This window comes from Etheostoma cragini, chromosome 23 (assembly GCF_013103735.1).
Source record: "Etheostoma cragini isolate CJK2018 chromosome 23, CSU_Ecrag_1.0, whole genome shotgun sequence".
Lineage (NCBI taxonomy): Eukaryota > Metazoa > Chordata > Actinopteri > Perciformes > Percidae > Etheostoma > Etheostoma cragini.
In genome coordinates this window covers 15095480-15114264 of record NC_048429.1, presented here as the reverse complement: position 1 = coordinate 15114264, position 18785 = coordinate 15095480, and the positions used below count along the sequence as shown (strand labels likewise).

General features: G+C 39.9%; 1 protein-coding gene across 6 annotated transcripts in view; it reads left to right on the top strand.

The window, feature by feature from the left end:
• ano2b (anoctamin 2b) overlaps positions 1-18785 on the top strand; it is an 89375-nt gene that overhangs the window by 18041 nt on the left and 52549 nt on the right. For all 6 annotated transcript variants that reach the window (XM_034863353.1, XM_034863352.1, XM_034863351.1 and 3 more), the window contains 7 exons: positions 12796-12894; positions 13166-13317; positions 14095-14149; positions 14233-14284; positions 16577-16632; positions 17216-17263; positions 17998-18062. In XM_034863353.1, coding sequence (XP_034719244.1) covers positions 12796-12894; positions 13166-13317; positions 14095-14149; positions 14233-14284; positions 16577-16632; positions 17216-17263; positions 17998-18062 — 527 coding nt within the window. The remainder of the gene's footprint in view (positions 1-12795; positions 12895-13165; positions 13318-14094; positions 14150-14232; positions 14285-16576; positions 16633-17215; positions 17264-17997; positions 18063-18785) is intronic.

The window sequence follows — 18785 nt, the reverse complement described above, 5'->3', positions numbered from 1 at the left end:
AGGGGATGTCACAAAGTGAAGGGCTGCCATTCGAATTTGAATCCGGTCAACTGCCAAGACTGCCTACTTTGGGTGCACACTCTACTCGGTGATCTAGATCTCCCTGAGTCTGCGATTCTAATACCAATACAATTTTTTTTTTTGTCAAATGCAGCAACTATCTCCTCACAGTCCGCTTGCTGTGTCCATCCTGTGTTTGCGCGCTAAATGAAAATCCTGTGTTCTTACACAGCCCTGGCTCTGTAAATGGGAACAAACTAAGGTTTGGACCAAACCACGCAGCACAAATAACGTTTGTGCTCTTGCACAGGACTGGAAAGACCATGAATGTATAAAGAGAAAGGCCATTGGCCACGGGCCAACCCAGACTCCACCTTTTTTTGCCAACTTAGGGGTATTTGAAAAAAGCATTGTTCTTTATTAAAGTTGAACAATTATGGTTAATCCTTTTGGTCACAACACCTGCAAAAGTAATCAGTATAACTTCAGACAGTAACCAGCAGGCTGTGGTTTAATACACAGACTAAATGCTACAGTTTTTACCGACTTTACAGGATTTTAAAGATAAAACCCTGACACAGGATCTGATGTAACTCTGTCTTGAGCTATTTAAGGTGAGCGCCTACATAGGCACCTGGCTCAGATGGTAGGGGAAATAGGTGGGTGAGACTCAATGCGTTGTTAAGGTTATAAGGTAGCTATTACACCAGAAAAGCCAAGTGTCACAAGGAGATTTCTATTAAACTTTGCGTGTCATGCACCGTGTTCAGCCTTCCTTTGTCACCTTGCTGCTGTTGGACAAAATAACAGAAAAACTACATAAAAGTGTGTTAGCTTCAGAGCCCCCAAAGTGTACCTGCACAAACATGGATTCTTATTCAGAGGGCTAAGATGCAATGATAACATGATTATCAATGCATCATGATGCATGAAAAGCTTTTATTACTGTATTACTTATTTTCTCTCATCGTGTCTACTTGCTACTTTTAAAACATAGCATATGTGTAATACGCCAAGGTTAAAACAAACAGATACATTTACTTCAACTATTTTTTTGTTTAACTTTTAAAATAAAAAGACTTTTCTGCATCAAGCCATAATCTTTCAAGAGAGAATTGCGATTCATCTAAGAATCAACTGTTTACCCCACCCCTAGTATCTTCAGTACCTATAGTGCAGATCAACAAATTATATCCAACTGCAATGTCTTAAGTCAAGTAAGAAAATGTCTTGTTTTCAAAGCAACACAAAAAATGCATAAGTTGGTGCAGGCTGCACCAAACCTGCAAATCTGAGCAATGGAGAAAAAAATCAAGTCACATGAGTCATTCTGCATTGTTCTGCTGTACAGGAACATTTTGGACAGAAGCACAAAGTAGAGATGGTCCGATGCCATTTTTTTGCTTCCTGAAAACGATTCCGATACTTGAACTGATCCGATACCAGTGTGTCATATATTTTATTATGTTTTAACAGCTGTATGCTACTATCCCTGTATGGATGTGATATGATTTCTATCTTTGTTGTTGGCTAGGCTCAGGTTAAACTCTTTGTGGAACATGAACTTTCTTTTATTATCCAGTAGGACAGTCAGTTATAACGGAAAAAAACACATAAATGTACTACTTTAATGTGGAATTTCTTTCTTTTTCTTTTTTTACATGGTATCGGATCGTTGTATAAACTCCAGTACTTCCCGATACCGATACCAGCGTTTTAGGCAGTATCGGAGACGATACTGATACTGGTATCGAAACATCTCTAGGACAAAGGAAAGCTTAACCACCAATGTTTACAGACCTGATCTACAGATCTGTAAGAGTGGTGATTGTCCACCATGCATGCCTAAAATATAAATATTTAACAAGCCGTTTTACAAGACTAGTGTGGACCAAAGTTGATAAGTTCAGGAGATTTGAGCAGAGCTCTTACTTACTAACCCTAACCCTACGTTTTTATTTTATCTTCTCATAAGATATAATTACTTACACGCACATAATGGAATACAGTTTGGTTTCACTTCTGAGCTCTGTTCATGTTCTTCTGAAAATTCACATTTGTAGTGTTTGTTTTTAATTACTTTTATACAGCATATGACCTACACTGCTAAATGGCAGTATACTGAATATAACTCACCTTTGCTAGAATTTAAACTGTTTTATTTTGGTGTTGAAATCCACACAACAGCCTGGCGGTTTCATGTGAGCTGGCAGGCGTAAATTGTAGTTGCTGGATCCAACACAGCTGCTGTGGCGACCTCTTTGTGTTGATTTACTAATTTAGCCTAGAACTGGTCATTTTGTTTTGGCATGTATTAATTGCTTCGATGTGGTTGTGTTACGTAGCAACCTGTACTTGCGTGTAAGAGAGTGTGTGTGTGTGTGTGGACAAACAGTCAGTTTGCTCTGTGTTATTCTAGTGGGGCTGCAGGCTCACGGCCACAGAGTTGTACACATTAAGTTATTGTCAAAGTTCCACTTGTTACCAAATGAACTTCTGCTGCACTTGGGCTCTAACACTGAGGAATTAGCTGGAAGTGTCTCTCGCTTCAGCTGTTGCAAGCTCCAAGGAATGGTCTTGCCATTTTGTGAATTGTTATATCCCTAAAACTGAGTTTTAGAAATTGGCTCGCAAGGTTCAGAGAAGAGTTATCTTTATGTTAAATGCAGGAGAGAAAGACTTTTACAGTACCATACCACTGTACAATATTTGGGTTTGGCATGTGGGATACTTATTTTGCTAAATACGTGCAACTGTGTGGGCTTGTGTGTGTGTGTGTGCGTGTGCGTGTGTGTGTGCGCTGGATGGCAGCCAGTTGGCAGTGTGTGCGATCTACAGGCTAGTATTAATCAGATTGTTGGCCGCGAAGCTAAACCAGGATTAGATTAGCTGACTGACTGAAAGCTCTTTATCCCATCTCATGAATTGAGGGGTAGATCGAATCTGCTGTCGTGTGCAGCCAATATTAAGAGGAAGACTTGCGTTCCGATGTCCCTCATTTAAATGTAGTGGGGTGTACTCTTCCAAAATGATTGACAAACATAATTACACTCCTTCAGTCAGCTGGATGTGGTTGTAGGTAGTGCTGGCAGAGAGAAGGAACACTGTCTGATAATAACTGTAGGTATGCTGCTTACCTAATAACTCATAAAGATACAACTAGTCAGTGGTATTGCAGTTTGTCAGCGTATACTGTGTGCGGATAGTAAAAATATTTACCTTTTTTTTAAATGTTTAATATATTTGAATAGGACTACTCCTCAATTTGGCTTTGTTTCTCACATCAGGTTGAATATATAAATCACTTAATGATTCAACCATTCAGCATAGCAACACAATGGTCATATCTGTTTATCATGTACAGGTCAACAAAGATGACATTGAGATAATGTAAATACACAATGGCCAATGTGGCAGCAATTACTAACTGGGACTGGTTGAGGGACACAAATAATCCAGAATGATCCCTGTAAATTGGTATTTCCCAAGGCTTGAATTTGTATGTTTAGCAGAGTAGTGCACTGCAGTATTAAGGTATTAATAAATAATGTGATATATTTACATAGGTGACAATGTGTTTTACTTCATAGTGTGATGCTTTAAGATAATCATTTAATAACAAGTAACCTGAATAATGTTTAAGTCATTTAACCAGTCGCATTTAGATGACAAAATCAAAGCAAAAGTGTTTTTTAATTAATGTAAACAATGTCGAGATTTAAATTATCCTGCTTTTGTCCAACCTGTTTGGTGTCGCCGTTTCTATAGTGTGGGAAAAAAGAGTGTATAAATGTCAAACTTGTTGACTGTGTCTGAGAATTATTGAGCTGACCTTTGATTTCTTAGGGACATCCCCTCACAGCAACACACTTTTAATTAAATTAGAGCAGGATGTTAATTCATGAGTGGGGCTGGGACTTTTGAAAAGTTCAGCCTGTCGGGGCTTGGGAAACAGAATGTGTAGGATTAACTGTTTGGTAAGACTTCCCTAAGGTGGAAAACGATTCTCTCTCTCTCCATATTGCTTGACAAGTAGCAGGAGGAGGAGCACACTCCTCTGTACTACACATCTCCGCTCAGGTCCTGCTGCATAAACGTGCTGCAGAGAAATGCCAATAATCACATCAAAATCACAATACTAAAGATTACTAGATTACTGAATTACTGTATTTTTATTAAATTTTTTTTGGAGGGAAATGTTCTTATGCTGTGACGAATCCCTGATCCCTGACTTGAGAAAATCCAACCTTTTAAGGACACAATTTTCTTTGGCGTAGAGGCAGGCACATTTTTATTTTTAAAGGCCAGTTATTTTAGGGATCCAAGATACTATGCATCCTGACAAGGTTCCCTTGGCCTTTTGGAATTAAAATAGCCCCACACCATCATATGCCATTCACAATACATATAGATAGTCATGATGAACTTTCCAGATCATCTCTCAATGCAAATCAAACCAGCAATTAGGCTAACTGAAATAACACCATGCCAATCTCTTTCTATGGTGAAGGGTATGTGACGATATATAGGGTTAGTTTACTTCCAAAGGCCAAGAGAACTTTACCAGGATGCACGTTATTCTGGATCTATGAAATAACTGGCCTTTAAAAATAAAAATGTGCCTGCCTCTATGGGAATTTACAATAGGGGTGTGTATATGTGAAAAAAAATTATTTATTTACAAAAAATTGGTGACCTTTTTTAAAAAGGATTTTCCTTCATTTTTTAATTAAGGCACTAAAATCAATTTCTAAATTATGTTTTTTTATTCTTCTTTTTAAATCAACTTAAGCATGGGTGTGTAAACTTTCTCAAGCCACTGTATGTACCCATAGATTTTAGCCCGCCTATTGAAAACAACCATAAGGGCTGATTATGCAAGCAGCTTATAATGACCCACAAGTTCCCTAATTTCTTGTTGGGCGGTGACTTATCGTGGTTGTAGAAATGACCATGAGTGCAAATGAGGAAGATAGGTGACAAAGTATAAGAGCTCAAAATTCTGATAAGAAGGCAGGTTTGGGTGGTGATTGGGTCAAACTAACAAATGACTTCTCCTTAGGTTTGTGTCGCGTGTGAAACCAAAAGACAACGGCCATCTTGAAAATAACCAAAGTTTTATATATCTTAGTCAGTGATGCAGTAATGTCTGTGACGTCCGCATTTTAGTTTTTTAATGTGACTTATTTTAAGCCAATCCCTGATGTTTTCCTAACCCAAAGTATTTTAGTTTAATATCAGTTTCACAACGTTTACTACGTGCTTAAAACGCGTGATTTATGTTGAACAGAACTTTCACATTAATTACCCAGCAAGGTTTTGGGAGTCTTTCAAAATCAACCTACAATATGGTTTATGTATGATAATGTGTTGACTTTTGCACCAGAAACATATTTAGGCTCTGGTAATGTTTTACAAATATAAAGCCTTCATAGATAAAAGAGAAATCATAATTCAAAAAATAATAATTGACCTTGTTGTATTCTGAGGTGTCTCATTTATAATGGTAGTCTATGGGGAATATGCTTAGTGGGACTTTATTTGTTAAGCTCTTTAAAACAACCAAAGTTGACCAAAGTGCTGTACAGGAAAACAAAACAAAAAACAGGACATTATAACATGAGTAAAAATAATACTTGCACAATAAAAAGCGATTCAACTAAATAATTAGATGCAGTAAATGAAGACAATATCTTACCAGGTGTCAAAGGCCACAGAGAAGAGGTGCGTTATAAGACGTGATTTCAAAACAGACAAAGAAGAGGCCTTGTTTAACGTGCATAGGCAAATCATTACACACTTTTGAAACCGACACCGCAAAGGCATGGGGCGTTTCTCAATACCAAGAAAGCAAAGAACGGACTTGTGTTCTTGGGGAGACCGTACTTGCTGGCTGTACCTGGAAGAATGGACTCTCAAGTTCAGAAGCACACAAAATGCTGTTGACAGTGTTGAGACGAAGCGTTCTTCCTGTTATTGCGCGACCTCCCCAGCATAGAGGGTGCTGCCACTTTATAGTTAGCTTTGATGTGTGTATTCATAATAAAGCATGGACGGTCACCTTTCAAACCGTCTTGTTGTTTTGTTACATTTTCATCTAAAGTGCTATTAAGTATCACGGGCCAAAAACTGTATAAATAACGACACAACGGCAAGAAAAAATCCTTGTAACATATTTCGGGATTCACTTTTAATTGAAGTCAGAAAACAAACGTTAAAATAGGTATTAAAATTATAGATGGACTGGGTAAAGTTAGCAACTGCCGTCGGTATACTTTACCGAGAAGCAGAAGAGGAGCCTGCGAGTGAGGAGAGACAGGGTAAGGAGGATAGAGGAGGAGGGGATATATCCTATAACAACAGCAGTAAAAATAGTTTTAAATATCTTACAATTGTGGACCTGGCTTTCCTCTTCCATTGTTGTTGCTGCAGTGGTCTGTCTAAATGTGGGGCTAGAGTGGTCTGTGAGCTGACTGGCTGACCAGCTCGCAAGAGTCATTCCCGGCTGGCGAGCTTGCTATGCCCGCCGGGGATGGTGGAGCTTTCCAACTCCGAAGGCTTTTTTAATTCACCATCAATTTTTGTTGAACTGCCTATGTTCAAAATCTACACAGCTGATTTCTCGCCTTAAAAGACCCTTAAAAATGAATTTATTAATTTAATAATTGACGTAAATTGTGAAAATCTGTGTACCGGAAACCATACGCTCTTTACACCCGAATTGAATGCTGGGATGTCGGCCCGGCCAAGTTCACACAAGTCACCATCCGCAGTATTCTCGGTAAAATGGGCGTGTCAAGATCACATCCGGGGACTTTAAGTGTTCTTGGCGAAATGCTAACTTGTGTATTGGGTCAGTACTTTGGCCACCAAACATGACGTTTCACAAGAACACAAGGACACAAGTCCATAGAAGAACACATATTGAGAAACGCCCATGGTCCCTTCTGAGCTGCCGCTTGCCAGTGGTGCCACCAAAAACTGTCACTTCCGTCTTTTCATAATTAAAATTTTAAAAAGTTAAGAGTCATCCAGGCTTTTATGTCATTGGCACAAATAAGTAGCAATCTCACGGAGTATGCATCTTTCTTTTTAAGAGGCACATAAATCTGTCATCTGCGTAACAGTGGAATGAAATATCATGCTTCCTAAGTATTGAACCAAGTGGGAGCAAATAGAGAGAGAAAAGGAGAGGGCCAAGAACTGAGCCCTGTGGGACCCCACACGAGATAGGAGCAATATAGGATACACAGTCCCTAAGGCTAACAAATGAAGTTTGGTCAAGTATGATTTGAACCACTCCAGTGCTATGCCCCTGATGCCCATTCATAGTTACATTACCACAAGTGACCACTGGGCCAAATTAGGAGCACGGCTACGTGGTGCGGTATCCAGCACTCTTAATACATCCATGCTTAGGGGTGGCTGAGTCTATCCCATAATACCCTGGGAGAGAAGCCAGGTATTCACTAGAAAAAGTTCTGAGTCTGTTATTAGGCTAGCACATACAGTATAGACAGATTTATACATTTGCCAATGCATCTTACCTCACGTGGGTTTGGAATTTGCGAGGACATGGGGTCCTCTTGCTCGATAAAACATGTAACCACAACCACTTATTCACAATGAACTATTCACTTACTGAAAGGCAGCAGACATTAAAAGGGCTAATTTTTAGTTTTTTCAAAGAGTATTTTTATAAGCATATTTAGGCCTTTATTTCCATAGTACAGATGAAGACGTGACAGGGGAGAGAGGGGTAATGACATTCAGCAAAGAGCCTCAGTTGGCGTCAAATCCGCGGCTTCAAGGAATAAACCTCTATATATCTTTACGTGCTCTACCAACTTAACTAATCCTGCCTCTACAAGGAAAATGTAAGGGTACATTTTTTGAGAGATGATTGTCTGAGCACAGCATTTGGGTCATACAAACTTAAGATGAAGTGTAACCATAACTGTTACTTTGGCAAGATTGACAGCATTACATTTTAGTCCTCTGTAGTAGAAACCTGTTGCTGCCTCTGGTATTAATGTACAAAATATAAATCCTTTGTATTATAGTGAGTCAACATAAATGATCAGTTATGATGTGTGCTTATTTGTGTGATGCAACAGGTAGCCTGTTGTAGGGTACAGCACGCCTCTCTGGTGGCCACGCTCCCCTGGCTCACCTGTGGCGCAGAAGCCATTTTTATGGGTGCGTGCGTTAGAGTCTGTGATCATGACCAATCACATTCACTTTTTTTACCCGCTTTAATCACAGAGCTCTGCCTGCCATGACGTGCTGACAGCTTGGGAATCCAGAACAGAGTTTTCCTCAGAGGAAACTTATTGTTGTCTGGGACCGGTTACCCTGGTCACCCAGTGTTTAGGATGGAGACAACGGGTGAAAGGCAGGAACGGATGGTCCTGAGGGAGTTATAAGCAGAGCGAGGAGCTTTAAGTGATTCATATGTCTTTGTGAAGCTGTGTGAACTGTTTTGAACGTGTCACTCTCCAGCTGTTGATGTTTAGAAGAAACTGGTAGAATAATTAATCAAAAACATGTTTGATTGGCACATTAGCACGGGTGTCTGTGGTTATTTTCACTCGACAAAATGTAAACTGGGGATACGCTGTGTGTAACTGTGGCTTGAGAGTGTGCAGCATCACTCCATTCCAAGGCACACCAGAGAAAAAAAGTGTTTACATTTACATGTTAAAAAGAACCCTTCCCAGGGCCTGCAAGCTGTCATAGAAATAAATCCTAAATCACCCCAAACTCGGTTGGAGCATGCAGTCTCCTCATAATATTACGTCCTAAATTACCCTCCTGTACAGTCAATATATCCAGGTTAATACCTACATCCGACCACCTGCAGGTGTACAGGAGCTCATGTAATATCACCCCCCAATTGACTTCCTCAAATAACCAACTTCCATCTTGTGTTTTATTATTTAGTATATTTCTCTGTCTTTGTCTTAATTAGTCGTTCTCAGTGTGATCCATGCTGTCCTCATCTCAATCCTGATTCTCACCATCCACACTCTTCTCCGCTCATCATGACCAACCGATCACCTTCTCATAGTTGATGCCGCCCTCCCAAATCCAAAGAGGCCCCCGGCTACGTCCTAGTTACCCCCCTATAGAGATAAAGAGCCAATTGGAAATCACTTGACTAATTAACCTTCTCCAGGCTGAAAAGTATTTATATCCCCTGCTTTTTGATGGAGCGATTAAAGAAGAAAGCAGGGGACGGTGACGACTGGGAGTGTAAGGGAAAGAGGAGGAAGGGAAAGAGCAGGAAAGTAAAGGGGACGAGAGAGCTGAGAAATGATTGTGAGCAAGGGGGTAGAATATTATGGATGTTTGCAGAAGGTGGGTAAAAGTAAGCAAGGAACTAGAACATATAACAAGAAAAATAAATGGATGAGGTAGCTGTAGCATTTAACATAACCTCAACAAAATCTTGCTAATTTCTTAATCTTGTGGCAGTAAAACAAGCATTATGAAATCAATTATCACTTTCTACTCCACACATTTACACCATTTTGCAGATGGGGGGGGGTTACTGTAGGCCAATATAAAAAGAACTTCCAACCTGTTGATGTTGATGCTGTTTACCCTGACGTTATGTGTTAGCATTACTTTTATCAGGATATATGGTTAATTTGGCAAAAATATATTTCTAAAATGCTCAGACCAACTTGAGCCCTGAGTGAAAAAAGGCAGCCCTCTCATTTATTTGAATCTGTTGGCCAATCAAGTACATGTAATCTTACTTTCCAGGCAGAAACTTGGTGATGTGAATGCTATATTTCTACTCTTTACTGTGATCACTTTTAAAGGTTAAAACCATTGTGCAGTGTTTTGGCATCTGATAAGCTGTAAAAGTGGTAAAAAAAAATTGATTGCGCATAGTATTGCGATATTTTCCATGGCACACAGGTGCCAAGTATGGATCTTTTATTATACAGTGGCTTGAAAGAGTTTGAGTTGATTTAAAAAGAGGAAAAAAAACATCTTTTGAAAATTTGAGCTTAATGCCTTCATTCAAACAATTTAGGAAAATCCAACCTTTTAAGGATACCAATTTTCTTTGTGAATGAATAATGTATTGTAAATATTCTTCCTTAAAGTACAGGAAGCATAAGTACACACGGTATGTGACGATGTGGGGTTATTTTAATTCCAAAGGCCAAGGGATTTTGTCAGAATGCAAAGTATCCTGGATCCATGAAATAACTGGCTTTTAAAAATAAAAATGTGTTTTTTATTTACAATACATTATTCATTCATAAAGAAAATTGGTGTCCTTTTTTAAATGGTTAAAAAAAAGTTGTGTCACCTGAACCTCTGACCTAACAACACAGCTGGGTATGGTCTGGTCTATTTTTGACCACACTACAGTGTGGATCGGGCCGCGTTTTTCTGTCCAAGCCGGGCCCACGTCCGCCAGGCATTAAGATATTTATGTCAGAGTCCGACCCGGGTCCAACAAAATTATAATCTCATTTTCTTCTCGTACTTATGACACATACAGCCTACATTTGCTTGTGTAGAAAGCCTGCTTTTATTAAGCAACTGTAGGAAGGCATTTGGAAATGTCAATATATGAGTCCACTAGCGCACACGGGGCAACAAGTGCATGTTAATAAGCTGTTCAATTTAAAATGTTCAATGTGTTAACCTTTTCTAAGTGCTTCGTTTCCAACTGTAGTGGTCAGAAAACCAGTGGAGACTTGTTACCTCCAGGGCTGACATACTGCTCCCGCGCACTGAGCTCACTTAAAGGAGCCACAGCACGATTTTACAAAAAATGCCTCTACGCGGTGATGTGACAAGGCCCGACCCAAACATTATTTCTAAATATCTGTCCAAACCCTGCCCAGCCTGTCGGGTACTGTCGGATCCATTCTAGTCCCATTGGGTCCCATCAGGCTTGGTTTGGGTATCCATTCTCTAGACCACACCCATAATAAAACCTTTAACCCATCCACAACCACTCATTCACAATTACAGTAACTATTCAGTTACTGAAAGGCAGCAGACATTAAAAGGCAAATATTTTGAGAGGTGATTGTTTGTAATTGGGTCATACAAGCTCAAGAGGAAGGGTAACCTTTAACCGGTGCTTAAAAACATGCTCAATGATGCAAGCATCTTCCATGTCGACTCAAAACAACTTTGTTGGGGAACAATTTGGCACTCTTACTTTTTCTGCCCTTTCTGACCAAAACAAACTACCCACAGAAAGAAGCAAGCTGCACAACACACAATCCCTATGCATTGTTTAGTTTCTTCAGTTGCTTTTTCATTCCACACAGATGTCCTTTAGTGCAAGTTAAAACCTACAAGTTACCTGCACACATTTGTGTTATGAATATACATACATAAGTTGTGTAACAAATATATATTTTATTAAAAGAGGCTTAAGCTCGGGTGGCTTTACGCTCCACTGTGTCCCTGAGTAGGACAAAGGACACTCTGGATGCATGTGAGGGAGAAGATAATGAAATATAAGATGACTAAGAGTGACAATTAGTGAGTCAGCCAGTCAGTCAATCAGTCAGTGAAACAGTGTCTAGCGGGTAGCAGAAGGTACAGTAATATATGTGAGGAGGGCGGGTGGTGAGGGGGAGTGAAAGATCTCAGGAGAGTAGAGTGAGGAGAAAGGGAATCGTTTCAGGTTTCCATCATTTGCCATGCCACCTTTCTGTTTTCACTCCCCCCTGTCGCAGAAGCTAATGGGGGTCTGAGGAGGGTAAGGTTACCTGGCTATCGTCTCCTGCTGTCTCTATTTCATTTCTGGTTACACTTCTTACTCACAATACTAACGTGCCGCATAGATTTTGGAGAAACAGTTGTCACTGCTGCTCCCAACAAACACACTTTTTTTGTCTTTAGTCAACTATAGAGAGGCATAAGTGGGTTTGTTAATGCACTGATATATTTATAATTCAAACGCAGACCTTCTGTTGCTAGTCATCAGATTTTGCTAATGCGTCTTAATGTTAAATAATAATTAGTGTGGGCACTGGACCGTGATTCATTAGCAGAACAAGCTTGGTGAGTCAGGATTTTATTTAACATACAATAAACATAATATCTGTTTGCTGGAGATGATGATAAGAACATAACAAAAACATCCAAATGTGTCAGGAACAGGCTTCAACAAGAAAGCAACAAAGGAAACAGCTCCAGGCTTTGCTTTAGGAACAGAGGCTACATCTATCTTTAATAAATACCAGTAATGCTGCTGGCCAAACTGGGTAGCCAAAGTGTTGCAGTAGGTCAGTCTGATGGCAGCGATTGAACGGGTTTGATAACTTGAAGCAAGTAATACTGTGCAATCTGAAATGTTGAGTTGCAGCTCCAGAACCCAGTTATGAGGTTTGGAGGCAAAATCCGCTGAGAGGTAAGTGCAGCGTTTACCAAGGTCTGTCCACTGTATTGGATTTCAAAGCAGTACTGACAGATGGTCTGGTAAGCCAGCAGATAGTTTCAGCCAGGCAATCTGGTAATAAATTTCCCAAAACAAAGTTTACGGTACAAAACATGTTTTTCAGTAGAAAACGTTGGCTCTTGTTGGGGAATCAATGGCATTGACCCATTTCCAGCTCTTAAGCATATATACATCAATAAATGTACTCTATAAATAGATATTAACACATAGCATAAACATACACACTGAATTTGACCACAAAAATGTGGGTAGACATGCTTTTATTTCTGTACCTAAAGGTTCCAGACTGCATTTAATGACGTAAATAATATAACATATATTTACAAGAAGTCTTGCTTGTTTTTCAGGTGAAGGCCCATGGGCCCAGTTTCACTCGTCTCCATGCGCCCTGGCCAGTACTGTGTCGAGAGGCTGAGTTTCTCAAGATCAAAGTCCCCACCAAAACGGTGAGATCTCATTGCCAGTTGTAAACAGTCAATAGGTCCATGTGAAGCTGTAGTTTGTTGGTAATTTCTTGTTATGTCTGTGGTCAGAAGTGACACTGACCAAGACAGCAGAGGATTGACGGATGTCCTTACTGTTACAGTTAATTATCCTTATGCTGATATTTATACAAAGCCACTCATTGTTAGAAAGGTTTTATTTCTTCATAACTGTAAGGCCACAGTGTCCAAGTGTAATTGGTTGACTAATTCTGTGTTTGTTTGTTTTCTCCAGAGTTACGAACTTAAAGAGGAAAGTGGTTTCGGGTCCAGTATGAACACAGTGTGGAGGAAAATGAACCAGCCTTTCCAGCCCAAAGTACCGCATCAGGACCAAGAGCGCACCAAATTTCTCACGCACTGCTTCTCCAGGGACAAACTCCATCTGTGAGATACACGCATACACACAATAAGCCTAATTTAAAGTGAGATTATATAAGAAAAACTGTCACATTTGTCAGTGATGTATTGTACTAATGTATGTATGTAATTTATAACCAATACAACACACTGTTTCCCGATTCAAAACCCTTACCGGTGGTGTAGCTACAGATAATACTTAATTTGGTACCAGTAGTTTAGGTGTCATATGTTTGCCAATTGATATAGCAAACTTAGGATGGATGCAAGATTTTGGAAGATTGCATTCTTGGTCAACATGCTCACCAAGTAGTAAGAACACAAGTCTATGTTCCTGGGTGATTGATGCTCCAGTAGTCCGTGCCAACATTTTAAAATACACTGTGCAGTTCTTAAACCTTGGCAAGTGGCCATGCCAACCTTGTATCCTATGACATACTGAGGGATAGTAGACACCAGTATTATTTGAGAAAATAAGATCCAGTAACAACTCTTTAACTGAAATATAAGATTATTCATGATGTATGGCTAAGTGTGGTTGTTTTGTGGAAAAGATGTTTTAAAATCGTGGTTTTGAATAATGCAAACAAAGTGTTAGCCTAAAGTTTTAAAGTATAATTTATGATTTAAGAATTTCTTTCTAAATTTGTATGTTCTCACTGATCAAAAGGTTGAGTTGATTAGATAAAGCCATGCATGTTTGCTTGGAATACACTATATACAGTAAATACAAGGATGCATAGATGTACACACGGAAATTGCAAACATAGAGTTTTTTTCATTCATTGGGTGTCTTTCCTTTAGGTACAACATCACATCTAAAGACACATTCTTTGACAACGCCACAAGGGGCCGAATAGTAAGTGCTCATTTGGATGTCTTTTTATTGTTTGTCCAGGGTTAGCTTATATTTCCCGTCTGATATTCTTGCATCTGTTTTAGGTATACGAGATCCTGAGGCGGACAGTGTGTGTACGAACCTGTCAAACCATAGGTGAGGGTACCAAGCCGTTCACGGTGTGTGTTTGTGTGTGTCTGGGGGGAGTTTACTGAAAATATGCAGCCTTTCCAGTCCTACACATTCTTCATATTGACATGTACACTTTGACTTGGTCAGTGAAGGTTAGATGAATGGCATGAGGTAGACGCCGTTCTAGATCTAATATGCTTGCTGCAGGCACTGGCATCTGACAAATGTCAATGATGTTTTCCATTATGTTCTGCCTAGTAAAAATGGTGCACACAACAATTGATGACTATCCACCTCTGTTGGCAAGCAGCAAGAATTGCAGCAGAACAGTCTCCAATCCTCTACCTACTCCTCCCTTACTCTTGAAGTATGATGGCCTGTGATTGAGTAAAAAAAACAGCTAAGTAAATTTTGGAGTAACTTGCAAAAAATAGCAGATGTCTACCAAAGACATCATGAATCACAATCCTGGAAATAAAAACCAGGTTTCCGTCATAAAAATACTTTATGAACCTTTTTAGTGGATTTGTTGTGATGCAGCTGATCACTGCTTGATACTTCAGCCCCATCATCCATCAATTCAAAAGCTTTTCAAAATATCATTATGAGGTTGTAAAGTATGGAATAGTGGTGGTGCTGAAATTCTGGAATACGACTGGACTTTGATAGACAGGTATACTGGGAGATGATTTTGATATCCCTTCTTGGAGTTCAATGCAGAGGTGAAGCAAAGTGAAGTGCAGCTGGTGACCCAAACAAGGAGGGAGCTGATTGGATAATTAGATGAGACCAACATTATTTTTCAACCCCAATTTGTTTGGTTTGTAGCAACGCTTTGTTACCACCAGGCTCCTCTTAGAAAATGGCTTTGCTCATTAACACTTCAACTGCAGACGTCCACTGGGACGATTGGCAATTAGCCTCAGCAGCGGTGGCAGTTGTTTATGGCTTTTGTCAATCTCCTCTGGGATTTTCTTAATGAACGGCAAGACATTCAACACTCTCTGGATTCATGTTGGGTCTTGCCTTAGTGTTGATATATCTGTAGTTTTTTTTACGACATGGCGATAACAGCTGCCTGTGCATGTATGAGACCCGTCAGTCCCATATAAAATGAGCTCACACCCGTTTCATTTCTAGTGTCAACCATATGTCTGGTTGGCTTTCCCTTCACAGCAGAAGGTCTCAGCCAAAGAGTACTGATGGAGCTGCAGGGGAAGAAGGGGAGAGAAATGAGAACTGAGCATCTCTTTAACCTCTATTTGATTTTTTCTCTTCATCATTAGCATATACATTTTTTATCAAACACACACACACACACACACACACACACACACACACACACACACACACACACATATATACAGAGCCCACTCCCTGTATCTCTTTTGCCCTCCTCCATCTCCTCTACAAGTGGGTCATGCAGAGTCCTGGGTCAGGCAGAGATTGAGGCAGGTGCCTCTGGGAGTTGTAGTTGGATCGTGCTGGTTGAGCGAACATTCACGTGCGTGTGCGTGTGTGTGTGTGTGTGTGTTGGTCATGAGTTTCATTAGTAGCACAGCTAATCACAATATAGTTCCCCCAGTCCCTTTTAAGGCACCAATAATTAATTGATTAATTACTTTGATGAAAAGCCAGCAGTGTGTGCCAGGTCCTCTGACGTATCAATGTTGGTCCTGACATTCACAGGTCAGGTCATCACTTCCCACATGAATTTTTCCAAAGTCTAAAAGCGGCATCTAAATGAGTCTGCCTGACTCTGAAAAGTTAAGTTAAACAGGTGCAGGGTGCAGGGTGTGGCCTCATGGCTGCACCACACACTGCCACAGCACATACAGCAATAGTGGCTGAAATTTAGCCTTCATGGTCAGTGTGAATACTGGGGAAAATGCCATTGGAGCATAATCATTGTCAATGACATTGGATTTGAGTCACTGAATGACCCTTGGACAAAACACTAGGGAAGAGATGAACTTCATCTTTAGAAAGCAGTGGAGCAGTGTGCAGTACTAAGATATATAACAGAAGGAGCTCTTTTACAATGGCTTTGAGCCCATTTGGTATAAACGTACTCCTTAATGCCAATTAATCAATTATTACTTCACCTGCTACTTTGATTTCTGGTTTAAAACTCAATCTTCAGCCCTTACTACTACTGAAGTTTTATAACAAATAAAGCTTGTTTTCTATCATGACTTCTCTCTAATGGAAGGTAGGAAAAGAGAAGCACATTAGAGATGTTTAAATCACCCTTGGAGTTCTCTTATGTCTCTGTCTCTTTCTCTGTCTCTCTCTCTCTCTCTCTCTCTCTCTCAGGCATCAGCACATTGATAGCTAAAGGAGTGTATGACGCATCCTTCCCTCTTCACGATGTAAGTGTGAAGTTTGGAAATCCCAATGGATAGCCATTGGTTTTAATTTATTTTGTGTGTATTCAATTTGCAGCGAATGGAAACTTACTTGGAATATGAATTTTTTTGGATCAAACTGTACAAGCATGTTGGAAGCACAATCTGGGAAGGGTTCTCAAAACAATCCCTACTCTGTACGGCAGTATACAAAGGAAAAGATGAGTAAGTGAGTTACACCATTGTGAGTGGTAACTAGAGTTAGTTCAGGATACATAAGTTAGAGTTGACGCGCTTAAATACATTTCAGAACATTTCTCGTAACTCTGGTGGCTTAAATGAGAGTGAATCACACACCATCACACATGGTAGCTCCTCTGTATCTGTAAGCATGAGAATGTCTTGCTTGTTTCAAACATTGTTGAAACCGACAAGTCCTCCAACTTATACGACCACATAGGTTGTTTGTTCGTACTCTCTGAGACAACCCGACATGAGAGTTTTTTTATATTAGCACCTCTACCTGTGGCAGCAGATCGTAACCATTTCTGTGTGCTTGTATGGCAATGTGCACTTGTGTTGTTCACCCTCTCGTCTCACTTCTCAGGGTGATTACAAGGTCATCGGACACCTTGAGGAGAAGAGCGACAGACAGGTAGACCAACTCCGCTCTCGTTTCTTTTTCTCTTCATCTACTCTTCCTCCTTTCCTTCTGCCTCTCTTCCTCTTTATTTGTCTGTCTAATAAAAAAACTACAAAAAGTAACTGCCGTAGCTCTTCAGACAGTCACCTTGCTAATGCAAATAAGTGCTGGGGCCTTACATGTGTGATGTAAGATGAATGAATTCATGACAATGAATGTCATCTGAAACTACTAAACTTCTGAAAAGCAAGGAAACCTCCCCTTTAAAAAAAAATAGTTTAATCTGTGCAATCTTCTATCTTTTCTCCTTCTTCTTCTTTGAGAGTGTTCCTCCATCCCATCTGTGTAACACCTCACAGATTGGACTGGACTTTAAGTTCAATAAATATTTCTCAGAGCTGAGAAATGAAAATCCATTAACTGACTTGCAAAAAACAGCAAACAACATATAAATTTAGAAAATAGCTTCTCCCTTTCCCTTAATGATGATAGTGGCTGTTAAACCTGATCATTTATTGCGATATTCACTCTTTCTATACCGTTTTTTTTTGGCTTTCGCATAATGTTGCTCAAACTGCAGTTCTTTGACTTAACCCACTAAGGTTTACCTCCACCAATCCGATTCTTTCTGCCTCCAGATCAGCTATGCCTCTGAGGATTGTTTGTTGATTATCAACTTGCTACAACTAGTAAACATACAACATGGCAAAATACACCCACACTGACTCTTTCCTGTCTGTTGTTAGGTTCTGCATGACGAGTGGGCTAAATACTCAGCCTTTTACAAGTACCAGCCCATCGATCTGGTCAGGTAATGTGACCACAGCATCGCAATGTGGAAATTGCATCAGTAACTCATCTTGTTGATGCCTAAATATTTATGTTTCATCTAATGTGCAACTTAAGATAACTGCTATAGACGTCTCACATCTGATTAGCAAAAGAAACACCACAACTGTACATGTATATGGTTACTGCAGTTTACCAACAGACTTTTGTATGGTGGCTTGACTAGAATAAACACAAGCAAATTATGAAAACATCTCATGCAAGAAGAAAAGCACAAACCCAGAGAGAGAGAGTTTTCTCTCATTTGGTGGGTGTGTCTCGGCTCAGGTCACAGGTGATACTCAATCAGCAGAGATGTGTCAGTAAACTCGTGGTAATAAAAAGGCAGAGCGTTCTCACAACGTGGGGTCAAAAATCCGACCGCTCCACTTAGCGCTCCCTATAGAGGCCTGGAGAACTACCAATGTGTAATCTGGGTGCAGCATTTTTTTGTTGTATTTGTTTTCGGGGTTTGTGTGCTTTTGTTTGCTGAATGCTGTGCTTGTGTTGTCAAATTTAATGGAGATGTTTTCTTAATTTGCTTGTGTTTTGTCTTTTTGCATTTGTTTTCTTGTGGGGCAATTGCTCCTGTCGGCCATCATACTTTTGTTTTTTTGCAGAATTTGACCTTTGAAATATGCAGACTGTTTAAAATCCTTGATTATATTCAAAAACTCAGTGCACCACAGCGCACCTATAAACACCC